General features: G+C 42.6%; 1 protein-coding gene across 2 annotated transcripts in view; it reads left to right on the top strand.

Annotated features, from left to right (window-relative positions):
- The window catches only part of rngtt (RNA guanylyltransferase and 5'-phosphatase), a 122,164-nt gene that overhangs the window by 73,471 nt on the left and 29,503 nt on the right, over positions 1-19,190 (top strand). For both annotated transcript variants that reach the window (XM_079572386.1, XM_079572385.1), the window contains one exon: positions 3,357-3,425. In XM_079572386.1, the coding sequence (XP_079428512.1) occupies positions 3,357-3,425 (69 nt within the window). The remainder of the gene's footprint in view (positions 1-3,356; positions 3,426-19,190) is intronic.

Raw genomic sequence — 19,190 nt, forward strand, 5'->3', positions numbered from 1 at the left:
CTTTTTATTTGCTCTGTTCTGTTTACTGCCCTTCACCTCATCATCCCACTTTTCATAAGCACATCCCTCCCTGCCTTTGAAAAACTCCCCTCTCAAACTCCACACAGTGTAGTTACGTGCGCTGTATATTAGATTTGGCATTTGGTATTACATTACTGCTCAACGCTTTCTGAGGCCTATGATGATATGATGTTTTTTTTTTTTTTTAGATTGATTTCCTACCTTCACAGTCGCAGCGGTGTGGCTGTCTGAAGGCGCTGGTGGAGAATATTAAACACCGACTGAAGATTCTCTTATTGACTGTGGGCCGAGTTTGATTGTAGTGAAGGCCACACGTAACAAGTTTCACACTCTTTCAGGGCGCACATTGATGTTTCATGACTGGTCAACAGATTATTCCCATCTCTAAGGAAACTTGGACCTTGTGTTGTCAGCATCATGAATACATTTTCACAAGTATTCATTGGCCGGATGAAAGGTAGAAAATGAAATGGACTAGTACTAGTATAATTGATAATCAGATACAAGGAATTACAACCCATCCTCCCTCTTGCAACCCCCTTCAAATGAAATACAGTGAGTGAAAACATGTATCATCTTATATCCCTTTTAGACGGTATGATAATGGTGCAGTAAGCTATGTATTGACCCACAAATGAAAAAGTTCATACTGTTGTTTTAGGGCCCGATATTTTGGCTATTGGTCCATTTAAAGGCAGATATCTTCAGAATGGAAAGTGATAGAGACTTCCTGTTTTAGCCCTACCCCAACTTCCTAGGCCTCAGGGAGTGGAGAACATCATTTCAGAACCATAAGAGACCAAGACTTACCATTTTTTTATTTGGAATGTACTGATTTTTGTCTTTCAAACATGCTCCCACTGAAGTACCTACTAAACATTAATATACAGCGCCCCCTGCTGTCACAGTTCAACAAGGACACGTTTAATATAGCAGCTCAGTTACCCGGGAGGAGCTCAGAGTAGAGTCGCTGCTCCTTCACGTCTAAAGGTGCCAGCTGAGGTGGCTAGGGCATCTGTTTCGGATGCCTTCTGGTCTGGAGGTGATGGATGGATGGATGGATGGATGGATGGATGGATGGATGGATGGATGGATGGATGGATGGATGGATGGATGGATGGAGAAATAACAGCAGTGCATTTCGACATCAGCTTTAGAAATCAGTCGACCTCTATTAAATAATAATAAAAGTTATAATTATAATAACAATACATTTTATTTGTCGCGCCTTTCAAATCACCCAAGGTCACCTAACATGAGATACAGTGATAAAATCACAACAGGACATAATAAAAGCACATCAAAGTGAGTAGCGAAGTTTAAATAAGTGGGTTTTGAGGGGAGATTTAAAAAGGGGCTGAGAGGTCATTTGACACAGTTCAGCGGGGAGTGAATTCCAAAGGTTAGGGGCTGAGCGGCTAAAAGCTCGAGCACCCATGGTGACTAAGTGGGCAGAAGGTACAGACAGCTGAGGGGCGGAGGAGGACCAGAGGGTGTGGAAGGGGAGTTAGCACATGAAGGAGCTCAGTAAGATATGGAGGGGCCAGGTTGAGAGCTTTGAAGGTGAGGAGAAGATCTTGTATTGAATGTGATGTTTGATAGGGAGCCAGTGGAGCTGCTGATGAGCTGATGAGTGGATGACGTTCTGGTGATAATTTGGGCGGCGGAGTTTTGGAGGAGCTGACATCTATGGAGTGATTTTTGCGTCCCTAATGCAAGATATAGCGTTGCTTTCTCCCGTCAACATATGCGCAACTTTCTGCCAAATCAAAATGGGACCAACGCCTAATGCTAACCCCAACACACAGAATGGATACAAGTGAGGTATTACAGAAAAACACACACAAGAATGACAAAGCTACAAAACGGAATTGGTTTTTGGCCCGTTTCACTTTTAGACTAAGCAAAACAATCTTAGACATCAAGTATTTGCACCGTTTTCCTAACTTTCACAACACTATTGACACTTCCTTTTGCACATGTCACACCCCACAATCCTGTCAGTCATATTTCTATACCCAGTGGAGACAAACGGTTTTGTAAATGTTTTGACATCTCAACCCAGACTTATTTTCGAAGGCTCAGTGCTTTCTTGTTTTGCGTCTTACTCGACTGACTCTTTGACATAGCATTTTTACATCTGTTTTGAAGCGTACCCATTTCTAGACTCTGCCCTATTCCCTTGTATCCCGATGCTTTTTGTCATGCAGAAAATCTGCTTTAATCCTACTGTACCTCCGTGTGGTCCCTGGGGTTTCTCCGTTCTCGTATGGCCGCACAGCTGTGCCGCTGTTTGGTGCTAATGGGAAAGATGAAATCCGCTCATCTCAGTCATCGGCAACCTAATGATTTGTAGCTACTCGGTACAGTTATGGATGTCTCAGTGATGTGTTATCAATCATCAAGAACCAGAGAGTAAGTTTTAGACAGGAGAAACAAGACATGATTGAATGCGAATGCTGTGCGGGATAAGATTTCCAGTTTGGATATCAGTTGAATCTCCAAAGTTTTGGATTCTCAAGGGAAGTAAGGTGTCAGTACAATTACTGGAATGGAAACTACTGCTATGCTGATGAGAGTTCCATCTTCTCAAATATTGATGCTCCTGGGCATTTTTAAAATGTATTAGGAATCTTATTATAACCACAATACTTCAAAAGTAAAAAAAATAGCAATGACAAATTTTTCCAGAATCATTCAGTCACAATATTACATTGACTCTAGGAAGCGTGCAGGCTGAAAAAATGCACGAAAAACCTTGTGGCAAGTGTGCGATGAACTGCTTTTTCCAGTTTCTACAGCCCTTTCACACTACTCCTTTTGTGTTTTGAACGAATATGCTCTGCAGTCATTGCTGCGGTAAAGAAGACTGCATTTATTTATTACATTTTGGGCAAAGAATGAAATTGTCTTCCGTCCTATAATTTTCTCAATAACACTTTCTTCTGGCACTGTTTCTGATGTCTAGTCATAAAAACAAGACTGTTGGCTGTCAGGTGTTGACTTCCCAAGACGTCAAAAGATTTGTCTTGGCTAAAAGGAGAAAGTGCTTCCCCTGATCTCGAGTTTAGCCCATAACATCACATTGAAATTGTTTGATTCATGTTGTGATTTGTGTGTCAAAGGTCATTTCATTATGCTTCTATCTTCACTGTTTCCAGCAAAGGGTGACAGAACCGTAATCCAATCAGACTCTTAAGATATTTTCTACACGTACACACTCATTTTAAATTAATCCGAAAGTTTCAAATATTATACAGCAAATGACCCTGAAGTACTACTGTCGATGTTGCCTGTTGTCTCCTTACTTAACCCGTACTTTGCCCTGTTTTCAGCTTTTGGAAGGCAGCTTCACGGCCCAGGTCAGCCACGAAGTAGACGGACTTATCTTCCAGCCGTGCGGGGTAAGTCCTTGCCTGTCTGTCACTTAACAAAGCCCCACTGCCCCAGGTTCAGATTGTCAGTGTCAGTGTCTCTGTGGTTGCTTTGAGCTCCAACATGAATACTGGACAGCTTGTCACTACCACCCACTGTTTGTCGCTGTCTGTATCAACATAGCCCTCGGTTATTGCGCAGGAAACTCACACTCCCACATCAACAAATCCCTGTCTGGACAATGCACAGCAAAGAAGACATACAGTTCTGCTCAGATGTTTAAGGCGCTACTTTTTCCTAGAGTTGCTTTTAAGTAAATTTTCCTTGAAATATAGTGGTTTGTCGCCCTGTTTGAAAACACAATTTTCTCGGAATGATACTCTTTCCCCTTACGGTGATGGAGTCAAGGTTTCAAAGCATCATTATTATCTGAACCATGTTTTACCCGGTACATGAATGCAAAAATGAGGCAAGACTGTAGCTGGGTACAAGAGAAGCCTAGTAAATAGGGAGGATTATGGCCAGAAGCCCCAGGCTGTGGAATTCTTGGGAAAGTATTGACAGCTGCACATATATTCTTCTATATTTTATTTTATTTAACACTAAAATATTTATGATATGGCCCGAGATATAGTGTGCCAGCTTTTCTTAGCTGTTAGATTGGCATAAAACACTGACGCTTTTATAGTTTCCAGAGCAAAGAAAGAGTCTTTTAAAAGCCTCACTCAGTAGGTCTACAGCAGAGAAAGGTGTGTTTATGTACAAAGGAAAAGACCAGCATTTCACAATAAAGGTCAACATCCCCGCTTTGTTTGTAATGGAAAAAGGTCCACAAAGGTCATGTGGAGATGCTGTGCATTGTACAACCTGGTCGTCTCGCCAACCTAGTCTTTGGTCCGGTGAAGAGATTCAACCATTTATGCCGTCACCGGTCACCCCTGACCCATATATCCTTTGTCTAACGTTGGTGGCAAAAGCACGATTCGTAAGTGCTCGCCTTCAGTGCAGAATGTAGCCAGTTCAATTCATAATGTTTTATCTTGTGTGTGTGAGACACTCTTGGTACAGTCATGTTGCTGGTTTAAACAGACATGGATAAGACAGACATCCTTCCAATGCCAACTTTTAGTGTTGGCCACCGTTAGCTTAGCATTTGCTACCAAATGAGATGTAAATGACGCTGAAAAAGTCTTGTTGTCCATCATTAGTCAATAAACACAGCGTACAGCTAAGGTCTTTGTCCTTGTGTCCAATTCATCTGAGAGACATTGGCTCCAGGCCATTCGCTCCAATTTTGCTCCTGCTCTGCATATTACCCCTACTCCAAGCACATCATTCAATGCATAATAACTACAAAACACTATACAAGTAGTAATGGAATATTATTGGTCTTGTTGCCCCTCCACCATAAATAATTAATGTTTTATACAATATAGCAAAGATGAGCATAATTATAGCAATCATGCATTACTGTAGAATTAACAACCTCATTCCGCCCCCTCCATTCTCCATCTTCATAGGTAAACATTTCTCCATTGTTATCTTCAGTCTAGACCAGGGGTCTCAAACTCATTTGGACTGGGGGCCAAAAATGCGAACCCAGTGTTGGTCGGGGGCCGCAACTGACGAAGCCTTTTATATTAAGTCAATTATGATTTAGCAACTTTTTATTGTTTGCTATAATATAACTTAAAATAGACTATACATGACCTATCTGCACATTTTTAAGCTTCCAGATGTTTCCAATCAGCCAAACATTTGCTGAGCTTCTAAATTTGAAATTACAGACTTAGACAATTAGTTTTGTGTAATTAATCCCATTTTGGTTTGATGTTGATTGATGTTTCAGGAGTCAGGTCCAGTTTCTCTGTGAGCCTTTTAAAGAAATGCAAAATGTACAAATGTCATTTTAATTTAATGTAGAAAAGCCCGACCAGGGACTGGAGCTGATCATGAGCTCCAGCAAAAGCATCAGCTTCAAACTTGTTTTGCTCTGTGTTAATTTTCACCCTGTCAGATAATAAATACATCGATGAATGTGTGGACTTGGACACTTTTCCAGACTCTGGTGTGTCTGAGATCAACTCAGTGAGATTCACCTCATGTAAATAATGTGGAGTCACTGACCTCTGACCTCAGGCCTTTTTCTGACCCACAGTTAGAGAACTGATAGGGCTTATATTTTTTACTGTCAATGTTGCTGTCATTATTTGCAGTATTTTAATACATTTCCATATTGTCTATTTGTAATGTAACTTTTTTCAGTCTATGGGACAGTCACACCAGTTCAACCCCGCTCCTGTCAACGTGTAACACGGGCAAACGCATCAACAAACGCACGCGCTTCATGTCAGATAAGTCAGTGCAACAGCCGCACATTAAGGGCTGACTTTACTCCACAGAATAAACATAAGAACACTACACTCACTGTGCTCTCGATCTTCTGAGAACCCGTCGTAGAACTTGCTGCTCTTAAACCTCTTTAACCATGATTCTCACTCGTCTGGTCAGTCCTCAGCTCCAGTTGGAAAAACTTTATAATCCACAAACACAGGCCTGTCTTCACCTGCCCCGCGCCCACCGCCGCTTGTTTTACGTGTCTAAGGTTGTAAATAAGCCTTAACTTATCCATGATGTAGCTGCTGGAACCACGCGCTGTTGTTCAGGGACAGCGGCGCATCTCCCTTCCCCTGTCTGATGTTTACATTCTCGCGTCCGCAGCAGCGTTGGCGCTACCGCGCGGTGCCTCATGGGAAATGTAGTTCTAATGTGTTTAATGTGATTTACCGGCGGGCCGCATATAATATAAATAAGTAATTATCTCGCGGGCCGCAAAAAATTACCTCGCGGGCCGCATTTGGCCCGCGGGCCGCATGTCTGAGACGCCTGGTCTAGACAGTCTTGTATCAGATAATGCGGCATTGCTCTGTCGAGGCCTGATTGGCTGAGCTGTGCCAAAGAGCGGCGTGAATTGTTTGAGAAAAGACATGGGATAAGTCCGTAAGTCTGTCTGGTGCAGAGCTGCTTTCAATTCTGGACTTGTTGAACAAATCGAAATGACATCTGTACCACCAGATAACAGACCATCTCCTTTCGGTAACTATTCTAAAATTGCATAATTAAGTTGATATCACCATGTTTATGCACAACTTCTTTTACCCAACCCCAAAAAACCTGTAACTTTGAATTCATTTGCAGCACCAATGCTTCACGCCATGGTGTTTTTCGTACCCGCTCACCCGTGCCTCCACTCATACATTGGCTTTTGTCGGTAATTTGTGGCCATTATCATAAAGGCTAGAACAGTGCTGCGGGGTCTGTAGGCAAGATGAAAATGGTGCCAGCAGATTACGCAGCTGTTGAGTGCCTTACATGCATTTCCAAACAGACGTGTCTTTAGAGCTGGTAATGTGTGTGCCGTGGCCTTGATCAATATTGCAGCATTTGCATATGGATGTCTACATTTTCAAAGTGCTGTTAACTCCTGACCTCCCTGTCACCTCACACCCCTCCCCCAGTGGAGAATTGTTTGATTTTTAATCCTTAGGACAATTGACTTGTTTCCCCTACTGCTAAAACATGCACAATATAATACAATACAATCTTGGTGCCTTGTGAGAGAACTTTGCACATTGCATTTGATATAAACTATTGAATCGTCCTACTTTATTTCCCCCAAACCGAAAAAGAGATTGCGATTTGGAAGTGAAGTCGATGGCTTCTGCCCTTGATTTGGTGCCTGTTGCTGTCTCGCGTCGTTTCTGTAAATTCAATGGATCAAATAACCGGGTAGCGAGGCTGTTTTTAGGCATCCATGACTGAACGGCACAGCATTCGTCACAAAAAACTGCTGGAGGAAACCACAACTACATCATCCACGGATTAGGAACACGCCACCAACACGGGCTGGGAGATGTGTTTTGGCCTCTCGTAGTAAGAAAAAAAAAAAAAACTATTACTATAAACAAGCAGGATCCCTTTGCGGCATGGAAGCTCTAAGACGGAATAGGATTGTGAGGCGAGAACATCATTTAGCCTTGTGCGCTTTTTTGCTGGCAGGCGATTTATTTCTTCTCTTTACACAATTTTCGGCTTGAAATTGGATACAAGTCCGATCATGGCGCCAGCTACAGTGTGGAGCTGCTCTGTTCCAAGCACATGGGAACTCTACACTTGGAGTTGCAAATTATTAATAATCAGCAAATCAAGACTCTATGTCAAGTGATTGATGATGATCCGTCTAAATCCGCGCAGGTCAACAGCTGGTTCCCGTCTGCAAAAGCTCCTCAGACGAATGGTGCGGGCACGGCTAACGCGGCTAAGTGATGGTGCAAATAGGATGCCATCTGATGTTGAATAATAAAAGCCGTGTAATTTACCAGCCCTGCATTTCTCTTTTATATAGGAGAGAGCGCATTATACAGCTCAATAATGGGGCTGAGTGTTCTGGCTAGACGAGCCCATTGGAAAGACAAAACTATAAACGAACAAGGTAGATGTAGCAGCATGTGCTGCCATGAAAGTAAAGGGCAACGTCGGAACGATAGGGCTCTTTTGGACAAGTTTGAATTGATGTGTCATGCTTTATATCTTCAATAGTACAGTATAAAGGAAAGGTTTTCTGGTGCGATTGTTTGACAATTGTGCGTTTGTTTTGCCTTCAAGCTGTTTAGGGTTAGCCATCAAACTTGGCAATTCAAAATGATCCAAGATGGTTTTCATATCAACTACATTTATGTGATGTCAAATAATTTGTGGATGTACTTTTTTTTTTGCAAGTGGCATCTGAGATAAATGTCCGAATGCATCGTAGCAATAGTAAAAGCCAAAACACCTCCTTTGTGCGACACCCCCTAATGGTTACGTTGAGAAGCGAAACTGCTTGAAATGGCAACTTACCAGCACAGCTATTGTACCAAAACGCTCATAAAAGGGTTTACTGACGGTCTCAATTGCTCACCTAGCCAGAAATTGGTTATTCGGTTTCATTACATCGCCAAAAGAACATTTACCCACACACCACAGTACTAAAATAAAACAAGGTGGTGGCATTTGGAGCTTAACCTAAACCGTTAATGGCTTTAGCACACTGCAAACCGTGATTGCCTCCTCTTCCTTGAACGCTTGTGGCGGTCTTTTGCATTTAGGGAATCAAACAAGACGGCTTGGCCATGCTCCAGGGTGAAGTTAAGAATGCAACGGTGCGAAATGCTGAATTATTAATTAACCCTTAAAAATGCATGCACTCATCTGACCTTTAGCACCTGCCATTGGGTATTGACTGACGAACTGACACTTGTTGTTTAGAATGTCCCCAAGCACTACATACGTCATCGCCCAGGACTCTAAGCTCAAACACAAGGGTTATGGCGGAGATAAGGCGTCACGGTTGAAGTACAAAGACAATTCTGGAAGTGCTGAAAATTTCAAGACAGTATTAAGAATTTATATTTGTGATTGCTGCTGTTGTAGTGATAAATCCTGCAACAGTTTGTCATGGGCCTGTGAAAGTAGAGAGTTATTTAGAGAAGACAACAGGGGAAAAATCGTATACCTCTTAGCATGCATGCAGAGTTTGTACAGCACATACAACAAATCAACAGAAAGAGGTGAACTTTAGAAGAGAATATGTGAAAAAGATATTGCAATTTCATGCCACGTTTTACAGTCTTGGAAACCTATCCATTTCATCACTCTCAACAATTAAAACCATAATTAACTGTGGTTAATTCCACTCCCCAGATATCAGTCTTCAAATCGTCAGTGAACAACAGATTTCTTCCAATTGTTCATAGCTTTTATTCAAACTTCATGAAAATTGCTTTATCTCGTCAGGAAAGTGTTTTCAGGCAATTTGATTGAGATCCTGGAGTTCCAAACAAGTCCCTGCTGTTAAAAAAAAAAACATTTGAATATTTCTGACAGGACTTTTGTCTTCAATCAAAAGTTTTATCCAAATCCTCGCGAGGGCAAAGTCATCTCGTAGTGATGGAAGCATTGTGCCAGCCAACGATTGTAATGTCCAGAACTGATAGTTGTTTATGAACTATTTTGTAGCAACACGGTGTAATATTCCATCTCGTAAATATAAAAAATCCAACACACTGTAATGCAAGTCCTCCCCATTACGACCTCCAGCTCCAGATCTGCATTGTAATCAAATGGCTTTTCAAAGTCATTGATTTGTGCCCAGTGCTATGTTAATCTCTTGATGTGTGACTGGGATTAGACTGGTCGCAGGGTTAATCTGGCCCTGGGTCTCTCCCGTCTGAACCTCCATTAAATCAGGCACGCACAGCTAGTTCTACTGCGTTATCTCCGGCAGCACGCGGACAAGACGGCGCTATCGATGTACAGCAGCGAGCGCCTGGTCACAGATGGCAGGAAACTGCAGATGGTCCCTACGATTTGGAGATTATTTACATCCATATGGCTTATTAATATAGTTTGCATGTCCTGTATATTTTGTCATTTACAAAAAACGTGACTGAATCTCATTACATTGAGCTGTTTTTGTAAAATTTATTATCAAATCTTCTGTGTGGGACCAAAACGGAAACGTGTAGAAAAGATCAAATGCAAACAGATCTATTAATAACAATGCTTTAATTATTTGTGTCACTTTGGAGGACATTCTCTTTTGGTGTCCTGAGTAATACTAGCAGTGTAGTCGGTGCACAAATGAGTCAAAGTAGATATTCCGTACCAATCTAAGCACCATCTCGTGGGCCAAATCAAACTCCTCGGAGGACCAGATTTTGGGCACATCTGCTTTAAGCCAATAGTTCTGCAGTTTGGTTCATTAGGCTGGATTCATAAAGTTAATCATTCTAAAAATAAACAGTCTTTTGCTCTATCCCCCAGATTTCTTCCCATTTATGAGTCAAAAATCCCGTCATTAATCATTTAACACGCAGTGCCTGCACATCTCCTCTATAGGCAACTTAACTAAAGCCATAACAGCTTGTTTACCTCGTGTTAAAAATGTTCTCTTATGCTGCGTGGGAACTCTTGAAGCCAAGTGTGAAAGTCCGATAATTGCACTAGCGTGATATAGCGAGCTCTCGGCAAATCTAATATTATGTTTGTTGACTATATTATTTAAAAAACATATATTTCCAGGTGCTGCTCTTGGTAAAATATAATGTGCTGTATTTAATTAAAAGATGTTGTAAAAGCACGTCGCTGATCCATAGCAATGAAAAAGTGGACCTTCTTGCAACTATCTAATTAAAACAAGAACCGTGCCGGCCTCCATTACAGCTTTAACCTTCTTGGGCATGAGTAAAGTGGAAAAGAAGGGATTTTTTTTGTTTTGTTCAAAGGGGTAAATGCAATATTTTGTGCCGTGTATACACAACAGGGCTGAAGAATTTACACAAGCAGATTTTTCTCAAGAGTTTGCAATGAGAAACATGACCTGTTAAACACCCATTTCAGCACCTGTTTGTGCTGCTCTCAACTACAGGGTTAGCAGGTTTTACGCCCCAGGGTCTCCATGGAAACAGAATAGAGGACATTGCATTACCGCTCTGGTCAGTGAATATGTCCCTATTTTAGTGTCTATAAGCAGATCTTAAAGTTCAAAGTTGTTCTTTTATTTGGTCAAATCCTTCCTTGTTCCCTGGTCATGCTCAAAAGCCTCTCTCTCTCTCTCTCCCCCTCTCTCTCTCTCCCTCTCTCTCTCTCTCTCTCTCTCTCCCTCTCCCTCTCTCTCTCTCTCTCTCTCTCTCTCTCCGCTCAGCCTCTCCGTGTCAGTGTGACTGTGCTCGTCGAGAGTGTGTGAGCTGTGACACGCAGAGCCGTCCCCCCTGGGAGCACATTCACTGGACCAGCCCAGGCTTTTGTCTGTAATCCCCCGCACACTTAAACACCGCTGTTCGCCTCAGAGCAAAGAGGAAAAAAGGAATAAAGCATATTAAAATTTGAAAAAACACTGTAATCAAAGGGTTATCTCAAAGCACACCCCGCAGCCGCCTCTTTTACTCGCGGATATTTAGCATTTTTCATTATATCCACTTTGGTAAATTATGTATGGCTTTCTTTTCAAAGCGTTTACTCCGGCCTCATGTTAACACACTGTATGTAACAAGCCCGTACAGCATGTGTTTACCCCCAATAACTTGTTTAGCGATCGCACAAATTGAATTTAAAGCCAATATAAGCTTTGCGGAATGAAATGTCACATGTTATTTACCTCGTTTCAGCTCGTGAGCAAAGCAGAAGGAGTTACGGCGCCCCCTTCTCCTCGCCGCGCAAAGTGCGGATGCGATCAAAACGCAAGCTATTTCTGAACTTGAAACGGGCTGCAAATCTCCAGACGGCCTGTCACGCCGCTGGTTAGCCCCCCCTCCCGCCCGGCAAATGATTTACTCGGCGATGGTTGTCTTTGTGAAATCACCGTAGAGCGCGTTTTTTTTAACCAAGCCTGTAAGTTCCCCAAAGCATTTGTCTGGCAGCTTGTCAAACGCTGCTGTGCGAGCTTTGATTACATTTTTATACCTTTCAAAATGTTTAAATGGTAAATGGTAAATGGTCTCTTCCACCTACATTAGGCACTCAAAGCGCTTTACAGCAAGGATCCACTCACCCATTCATACTCTCATTCATACACCAATGTACGCAGACACTGGGGGCAATGTGGGTGAAGTGTCTTGCCCAAGGACACAACGACAGTGTGCACATTCAGGACGTGGGATTCGAACCCCCGACCTTTCGATCATGAGACGACCCGCTTTACCATCTGCGCCACTGTCTTCATGACCGCCTCCATGCTATCGCAAAACGGTCGGTTTTACCTGGTTGCGCACATACAAGTTTTGCCATTTCTGTTTTAGAAGAACATTTCTAAACTGCGGTACATATTTACCCACATCCAGGAGCAGGGGGACTGAAATAGAAACTGCTAAGCTAATGCAAGACCCACATGCATTTTGGAAGTGTTTGTGGAGATGCAAACTGCTGGGTGAGCACATTTTATACATAACTTGCTGGAGAATTATGCATTGCAAATAATATATAAAGTTGTGTCTATTTTCTAGCATTTTCGAAAGCGGCGACAGCGTCTTCCAAACCTCTGGTAGTGTGACATGCTGAATAGATGAGAACATTCATAGACATCACCGTCCCTGTGTTGTAAATGATATCGTCTGATGTGACGAAGCATTCGTTTTGGAAGGATGAACACAACTTAAATGCATTCGTGTAAATTACACTGCAGCATATTTCCATTTGCATTTTGGCGCGTTAACAGGCCCTCTGAGGATTGTGGGAAATCAATCTTACAGCTGTGTCAGTGATAGAACAAGCCTTTCAGGACTGTGCTTCATGGCCTCTCTGTGGAGAATGAGCTTTCTTATGATGTAGTTTTAAACTCTTAATATGTTTAGGGCAGCAGTGAACATTTTCGTTTTGATTTATTGCTACTGTATAAATCCCGTATAAACGGGACAGGGGCTGAGAGGTGGTTAGTGCTTTTCCTCACAGCAAGACGGCAGTTGGTTTGTCAGTGTTGTGGTCAGGAGTTCCTACTGGAGAGCGAGCCCATAGTGAAGTTATAAGATTGTTTATTCACACAGAAAGACTACAAGGATCATCTGGTTGCAGTGTGTGTCATCTACTAAACATTTTTGTCACAGTTTCAGTGAGAGTGATAATTTTTGCTGACAAAAATGTGTGTGTACAACTAAATAAAAAGTAGTTAATGATGAGTAAGGCGATGGCTAAAATATTCATAATAAGAAATGTGTAAAAACAAAGGGACTTGACAGATCTAAGCTGTCACACACACACACACAGTTTGAAATATTATTTAAATTCAATACCCAAGGAAGCAATTTGAGTGTTTACATGTGGGACAAGCTCCATGAATCAATATATGTCTCAATTAAATGATCCGGATGACAAGTTGATTAGATGTATTTTAGATGAGAAATTAACATGAAATTTGTGTCGACTGAAACTAGACCAAAACTAAAAATAATGATTTGATGAAATGTTAACTAAAACTGAAAATATGTTTTTGGAGGGACGGCAGCTGGAACCTCAATGCCAAGTTCAAATGCTAAACAGTGCTGTTGATACTGTGGCATCCAAAGAATGGAGAAGCTGAAGGTTGTGTTGTTTTCTCATCAAAAACAAACCTGGAATTGTGTTTTGACCCACTCGCGCATCTTTGAATCTTCAACAGTGGCTTTTCTTAGCAGCGTGGCGGAAACTCAGAGAAGGCTCCTCTTGTTCGGATAAGCTCCACCTGAGGTCCTACACAACCAGGAAATGTTTCCTCACATCTTATCCTTTTATCTCTTTATTGGAACAGCTGTGCAGTGGGGGTAAGCAACTGGAGCAGGGTGGGAGGGGCTTAGTGAGTTTGCTTGAAGAACCAGGAAGTGAAACAACTGGATATATTGTTTTAGCTGTTTTAGATCAATAGTGCAACCAAGTGTCAGATGGTGATAAAGATGGACCCATCTTCAGACCTTGAGCCGATTAGTGCGTGAATTGACTGTCTCGACATCTGACCTTTCTCAAGTGTCACATCAAATTAAGTACATCATTTTCAATTTTTCATTCAGTGTAAAATGGTTGGGGGCAACAACGAGGTCAGGCGTCTCTGTGCATAAACTGGTTCCATCGGAGCCATTTGAACTCTTAACGTCACATTGTTTCCATCCATATTGGCTCTAACCGCCACATCGGCTGTACAAAGTGACTGTTTTATATGCAATGAAACTCCATTAGTTGAAATGAATTTAAAGTGCGATGCAGGGCCGGGATTTTGAAGGTCTGTGGTGCTTTTTTCCCCCACCCATAATACAGCCCTGGCTTTTAAATATGCAGTTGCTTATTGGCGAGACTTAACAATAATAGCGAAAGTGTCGAAACCAAGGTTGGCTGTTTATTTGGTGCACAGCCTAATTGGGTTTTCATCAGGTTGTTGCCATGGAGTTGCTGGCTCACATTCATTTGTGTATGAATGCATGTGAAGAAACGTGACTTATCGGGCTGCAGTGGGAGGGACAAGCACGGGAAAAGTGAAGTGAAGAGAAGAGATCCATGTGTCCAATTAGTGCACCTGTCAATCACATCACGGGGGCTATCGGAGCGGGGGCATAGGGGTGTGTTACTAGTGTAAGAATGTTGTGTGCATTTCACCAGAACAGCACCTCAGTCGTGTTTTTCTTTTATTCAAATCGAGATGTTTGTTTCATTCTGCTCTCCAAATGCGGCTGCACCTTTATCTGTGGTTAAACATTCCACAGCTGACATAACATTTGTGTGCTCCTTTATTCAATGAAGCTTTAAGCCATTTACTACAAGGTTTGGTGATTTGGCAGACTTTGGATTTCTGAATAAATGTTGAGACCAAAGATTTAGATGTTCTCTAAGTCTAAGGGAATATTTACTCGTTTGCCAATGTTAGCTTCTCAGTAACTGGTAGCGCACACATAGCTTTAGAGTATGAGGGTCTTGGTTAGAGAACTGCAGCTCTTTTGGACTTTGCAGTGGACAGTTCCGGTCAAAAAGTGGTGACAGGTGAAGCTCATGGGTGGTGAGGTATGGGCTGTTTCAATAACCCCTGTAGCTCTGATTACTGGAGCACTTCAGATGTGGTCTTTACTTTACTTGGATAAGGATTCCTGTTGTTTGGTTCAATTCCAATTTGGCAGAGATGGCCTAATGACTGATTTCAAACATCTGCGCACTGTCATGTCCCTGGATCTTATAGGATTCCTGTTGTTTGATGCAGTTGTACTGTTGTCTGATTAGTATAGTGTTAAAGAGGACATTTAAATACCAAAATGATAATGCATCAGGTCAATACACCCTCTGACCTAAAAAAAGAAAAAATGTTTTGGGCTCACTTTGTGTAAGAGTTGTTCAGGGAGCACTATACATCATTTTCACACATGGATTGACCCCATTGAAAATCTTTGGGATGTGCTGGAGAAGGCTTTGTGCAGTGGTCACACTCTCCCATCATCAGTACAAGATCTTGGCGAAAAATGAATGCACTGGATCTTTTGACTTTGCAGAAGCTTATTGAAACAAGGCCACAGTGAATGTGTGCTGTAATCAAAGTTAAAGGGCCTGTTTCACCGGCCTGGAGACTAGTTGTAGACTAGAGTTGCTGCTAGTTGAGACGTTCCCTGGAGAAAAGGCGAGCCTCCAGGTAGTCTCGCATCGCATGGTCTCTGAGAGGTCTCTGCATGGTCTCTGCATGGTCTCTGAGAGGTCTCTGGGAGGTCTGCAAGGTCTATTTCAGTTGTGTCGTAAATACTATTTGTTGACTTGAAAGACATTTCTGTGATGACCCTACAAACCAATTTGTCTCAGCACTACAGTAAAGCAGTACATCGTGTCTGTCATAGGATCACAGATGACGATAGCCATCCACTGTCCCATCACTTCGAGTTCCTTCCATCACGGCAGAGATAAAGACTTCCTGTTGCCAAGAAAAATGTGTACAGGAATTCTTTTGTGCCCTTTGCCATCCGGGAGCTGAATAAGTTGTAAACTCTAATGTCGCTCACTCTGTTCCATTACTTTTTGTCTTTCCTTTGAATCGGCTGCTGCGGTGTTTGCAATGAAATGAACTGATTTCATAATGTACTTTAATGTATTATGTATTTTATTATATTTGTTGGGCAAATGTATGAATGAATGTGTGAGCAAGCCAATGTCAAATTTCTGCCATCCCTGCATGGCAGACAATGACGTTTTTCTATTCTATTCCATTCCATTTCATTCATGTCTCAGAGACCTGTCAGATACTGAGGAGAGCTCAAAAAGTCATAAGGAGTCTCTTTGAGATGCCCTTGGTATCTGACAGGTCTCAGACAAGAAGTAGTGTTCGCAACATTGTCACAATCGCTGGACCTCTCGGAGACCATTCAGAGACTCTGAGGCCTGTTTGTTTTCACCGAGACTACCTGGAAACTCGCCTTTTTGCAAGTGGATGTCTTGGGGACAGCTCCGTGACCAACGGCAACTCTAATCTCCAACTAGTCTCCAGGCCGGTGAGATAGGCCCTTTGTATGCACGCAATCTATCCGAGTGGCAGAGATGTTGGGGAGACTGTCGTGGTCTCTGCAACTCTCGGACAAATGAAATAATACTGTGGTGACTTTTGGTCAGGCAGTGTACAGCGCTTTTCTGGACAATTTACATTGTATTATTTTTCACTCCACTGGTGGTGAAAAAGCCATTATGGCCACAGTTGCCCTGGGGTAGACCGACCTGTCCTTTAGCGTTCGTAGACCAATCATGAACCAGTTTCGTATCTGTTTTGCAATCTTTTTCTCTGAGATGAATAAGTCAATCAGGGGGAGTTCATTGCCATAACTGCGCGCTCCAGCAGAACTGAACACACTCAGGAATGTTCCGCGCACTCCCACGTCTGCAGCAGAAAAGATGTACTCGCTTAAGTTTGTTCAGAAAGCCGCGTGGCCTCGTCCGCGCCGCTACCTTGCCGCGGTGAATAGGGCTTTGTGGCGAATGCATGTTTTCAAAGGCGCAGTACGGCTGCCTCCTACACTCCTGCTCTAGCACAAAGCAGAAGGACATCAACTCGCACTTGTTCCCTCCCTTTTAGAAGGAGTCGGCTAGCGTCTGAGAAAAGCCATTTAAAATCATCATCATATTGTGTGAAGAGCTTTGTCAATCACTCGTAAAGAGGTGTGCACGGGTATACTCATAAAATGTTAACTTGCATGTCCAATGATTTGTAAGGAGCTGCGTCTGTTAACTAGGAAAGTGAATAGCTCAATATTACAGAACATTACATTTTCATTATATTCATCGATTTTTGGGCACGGATACTGATGTGAACGGAGTTGGAAAGGCCGAGATATAGGCTGATTTGATTAGTGATTTCATTTGTTTATTTGTTTTTACACAGAACAAGATCAGGGGACACACAAAAACACAAACACAAAAATGCCCAAGTACTTATTTTGCATTGGTTGGAGAAGATTTTCGATGGTGTTACAGCAGTTCTGTACAATGAGGAAGCACTTTTTTGGCAAAAATGTTCAAGGCGATTTCACACAGCTTCCCTGAGACCTAGGAGACTCGGGACTCATTTTTAACATTAGAGCCTATATGGCTCAAGTTGTCGCTGGTCACGGAGATGTCTCAGAGACGTCCCCTGGAGATAAGCCAAGTCTCCAGGTAGTCTCGGTGAAAACGAACAGGTTTGCTTTCAGTGGAGTCCTCGCATGGTCTCTGAGAGGTCTAAGCGGTCACAAGCAGTTACAAACACTATTTGCTGTCTTCAACCTGTGAGATCTCTCCGAGACCTATAGGAGACACCAAGGAGATTTCAAAGAAGAAGAAGAAGAAGAAGATCTTTATTTATATAGCGCCTTTCACAGACAAATAGTCACAAAGCGCTTTACATGAGACAGTTGTACATTCACTCCATACTCGGTGGTGGAAAGCTACGTTTGTAGCTTCAGTTTCCCCTGGGGGAGACTGTCAGAGGCGCTTTCGCGACTACACACGTCTGCGCCAACGGACCCTCTGACCACCACCATACACATCATTCATCCTGGCCTATTGTGCATGTTTTTAGTGGTAGGGGAAACCGGAGTGCCCGGAGGAAACCTACGCAGACACGGGGAGAACATGCAAACTCCACACAGAAAGGCCCCGTCCCTGGTGGGAATCGAACCCGGACCTTCTAGCTGTGAAGCGAGAGCACTAACCGCTGTGCTACCGTGCCGCCAAAGAGACTCCATACGACTCTTTGAGATCCCCTCGGTATCCGACAGGTCTCGGAGACACTGTAGGGACATCACAGAGGCGTCTCACAGGTTGAGGACAACAAATGGCGTTCGCAACATTGCCACAGCTGCTTGAGACTGCGTAGACCTCTCGGAGACCATGCAAAGACTCCGCTTAAATCGAACCTGTTCGTTTTCACCGAGATTGCTTCGCCTTAATGCCAGGGGCGTCTAGTCTCCAGGCTGGTGAGATAGGCCCTTTGTTTTATGTGCGCAATCAGTCCGAACTCTCCGCAACTCTCTCCGGTGAGATAGGCCCTTCACCAATCAGAGAAACAACCGATCTGAATCAAAACAAACATGGCGGCTTACACGAGGACGACAAAATGAAAAGAGCAAATAAAGAGGATTCAGCAGTGGCGATTCGGTAAACAAATCACAATAGGCTTATTTTCTTCTTTAGCCCTACACAAGAACTGAAAGCACATTTGTATTTTATTTTTTTTGGTGGCCTTTTCATCTTCACTCTTCACCAGCTGAATAAACCATTGATGCGTAAAGCAGTTGCAGCTCAGGGCGCCAGTGTAGGGTCACCCTGGCATCACGGCAACAGTGCAGTCAAAAGAGATGCACTCCAGGCATCTAGTATGGTCCTGGCCTTCTACTTTTACTTTTCATTTAACACTTCAGGGCTGTGTGCTTGTCTGAATGAATTAGGTGCTTTGGCTTTTCATTAGCAATTTTAGAAGCAGCTGAAATATTTCGACCATTTGCTGAGGTCAAATATTGATTCATTTATTCAACCTTCAGCTTTCCACTTCTCAGGCAGGGTTCAAACATCTTCTTTTTCTGAATCTGTCTTTTTGCTTTGTGGATCCATTTGTGCTTTTGGAAATTGACTCTAGGGGAAGAAAGTACAATTACGGTCCAAAATTCATTCGTATCAGTAAAATGTTGCAGCCTTAATTTTTTAATCCAATCTCAGATGTACTGTATCCTCAGAGTGACTTTTCCACATTTATCAATTCTATGTGTGATTCAAGTGGTTATTTTCTACATCACTTTTAG

The sequence above is a fragment of the Gobius niger genome (genome assembly GCF_951799975.1).
Source record: "Gobius niger genome assembly, chromosome: 15".
In the NCBI taxonomy this organism is placed as follows: domain Eukaryota; kingdom Metazoa; phylum Chordata; class Actinopteri; order Gobiiformes; family Gobiidae; genus Gobius; species Gobius niger.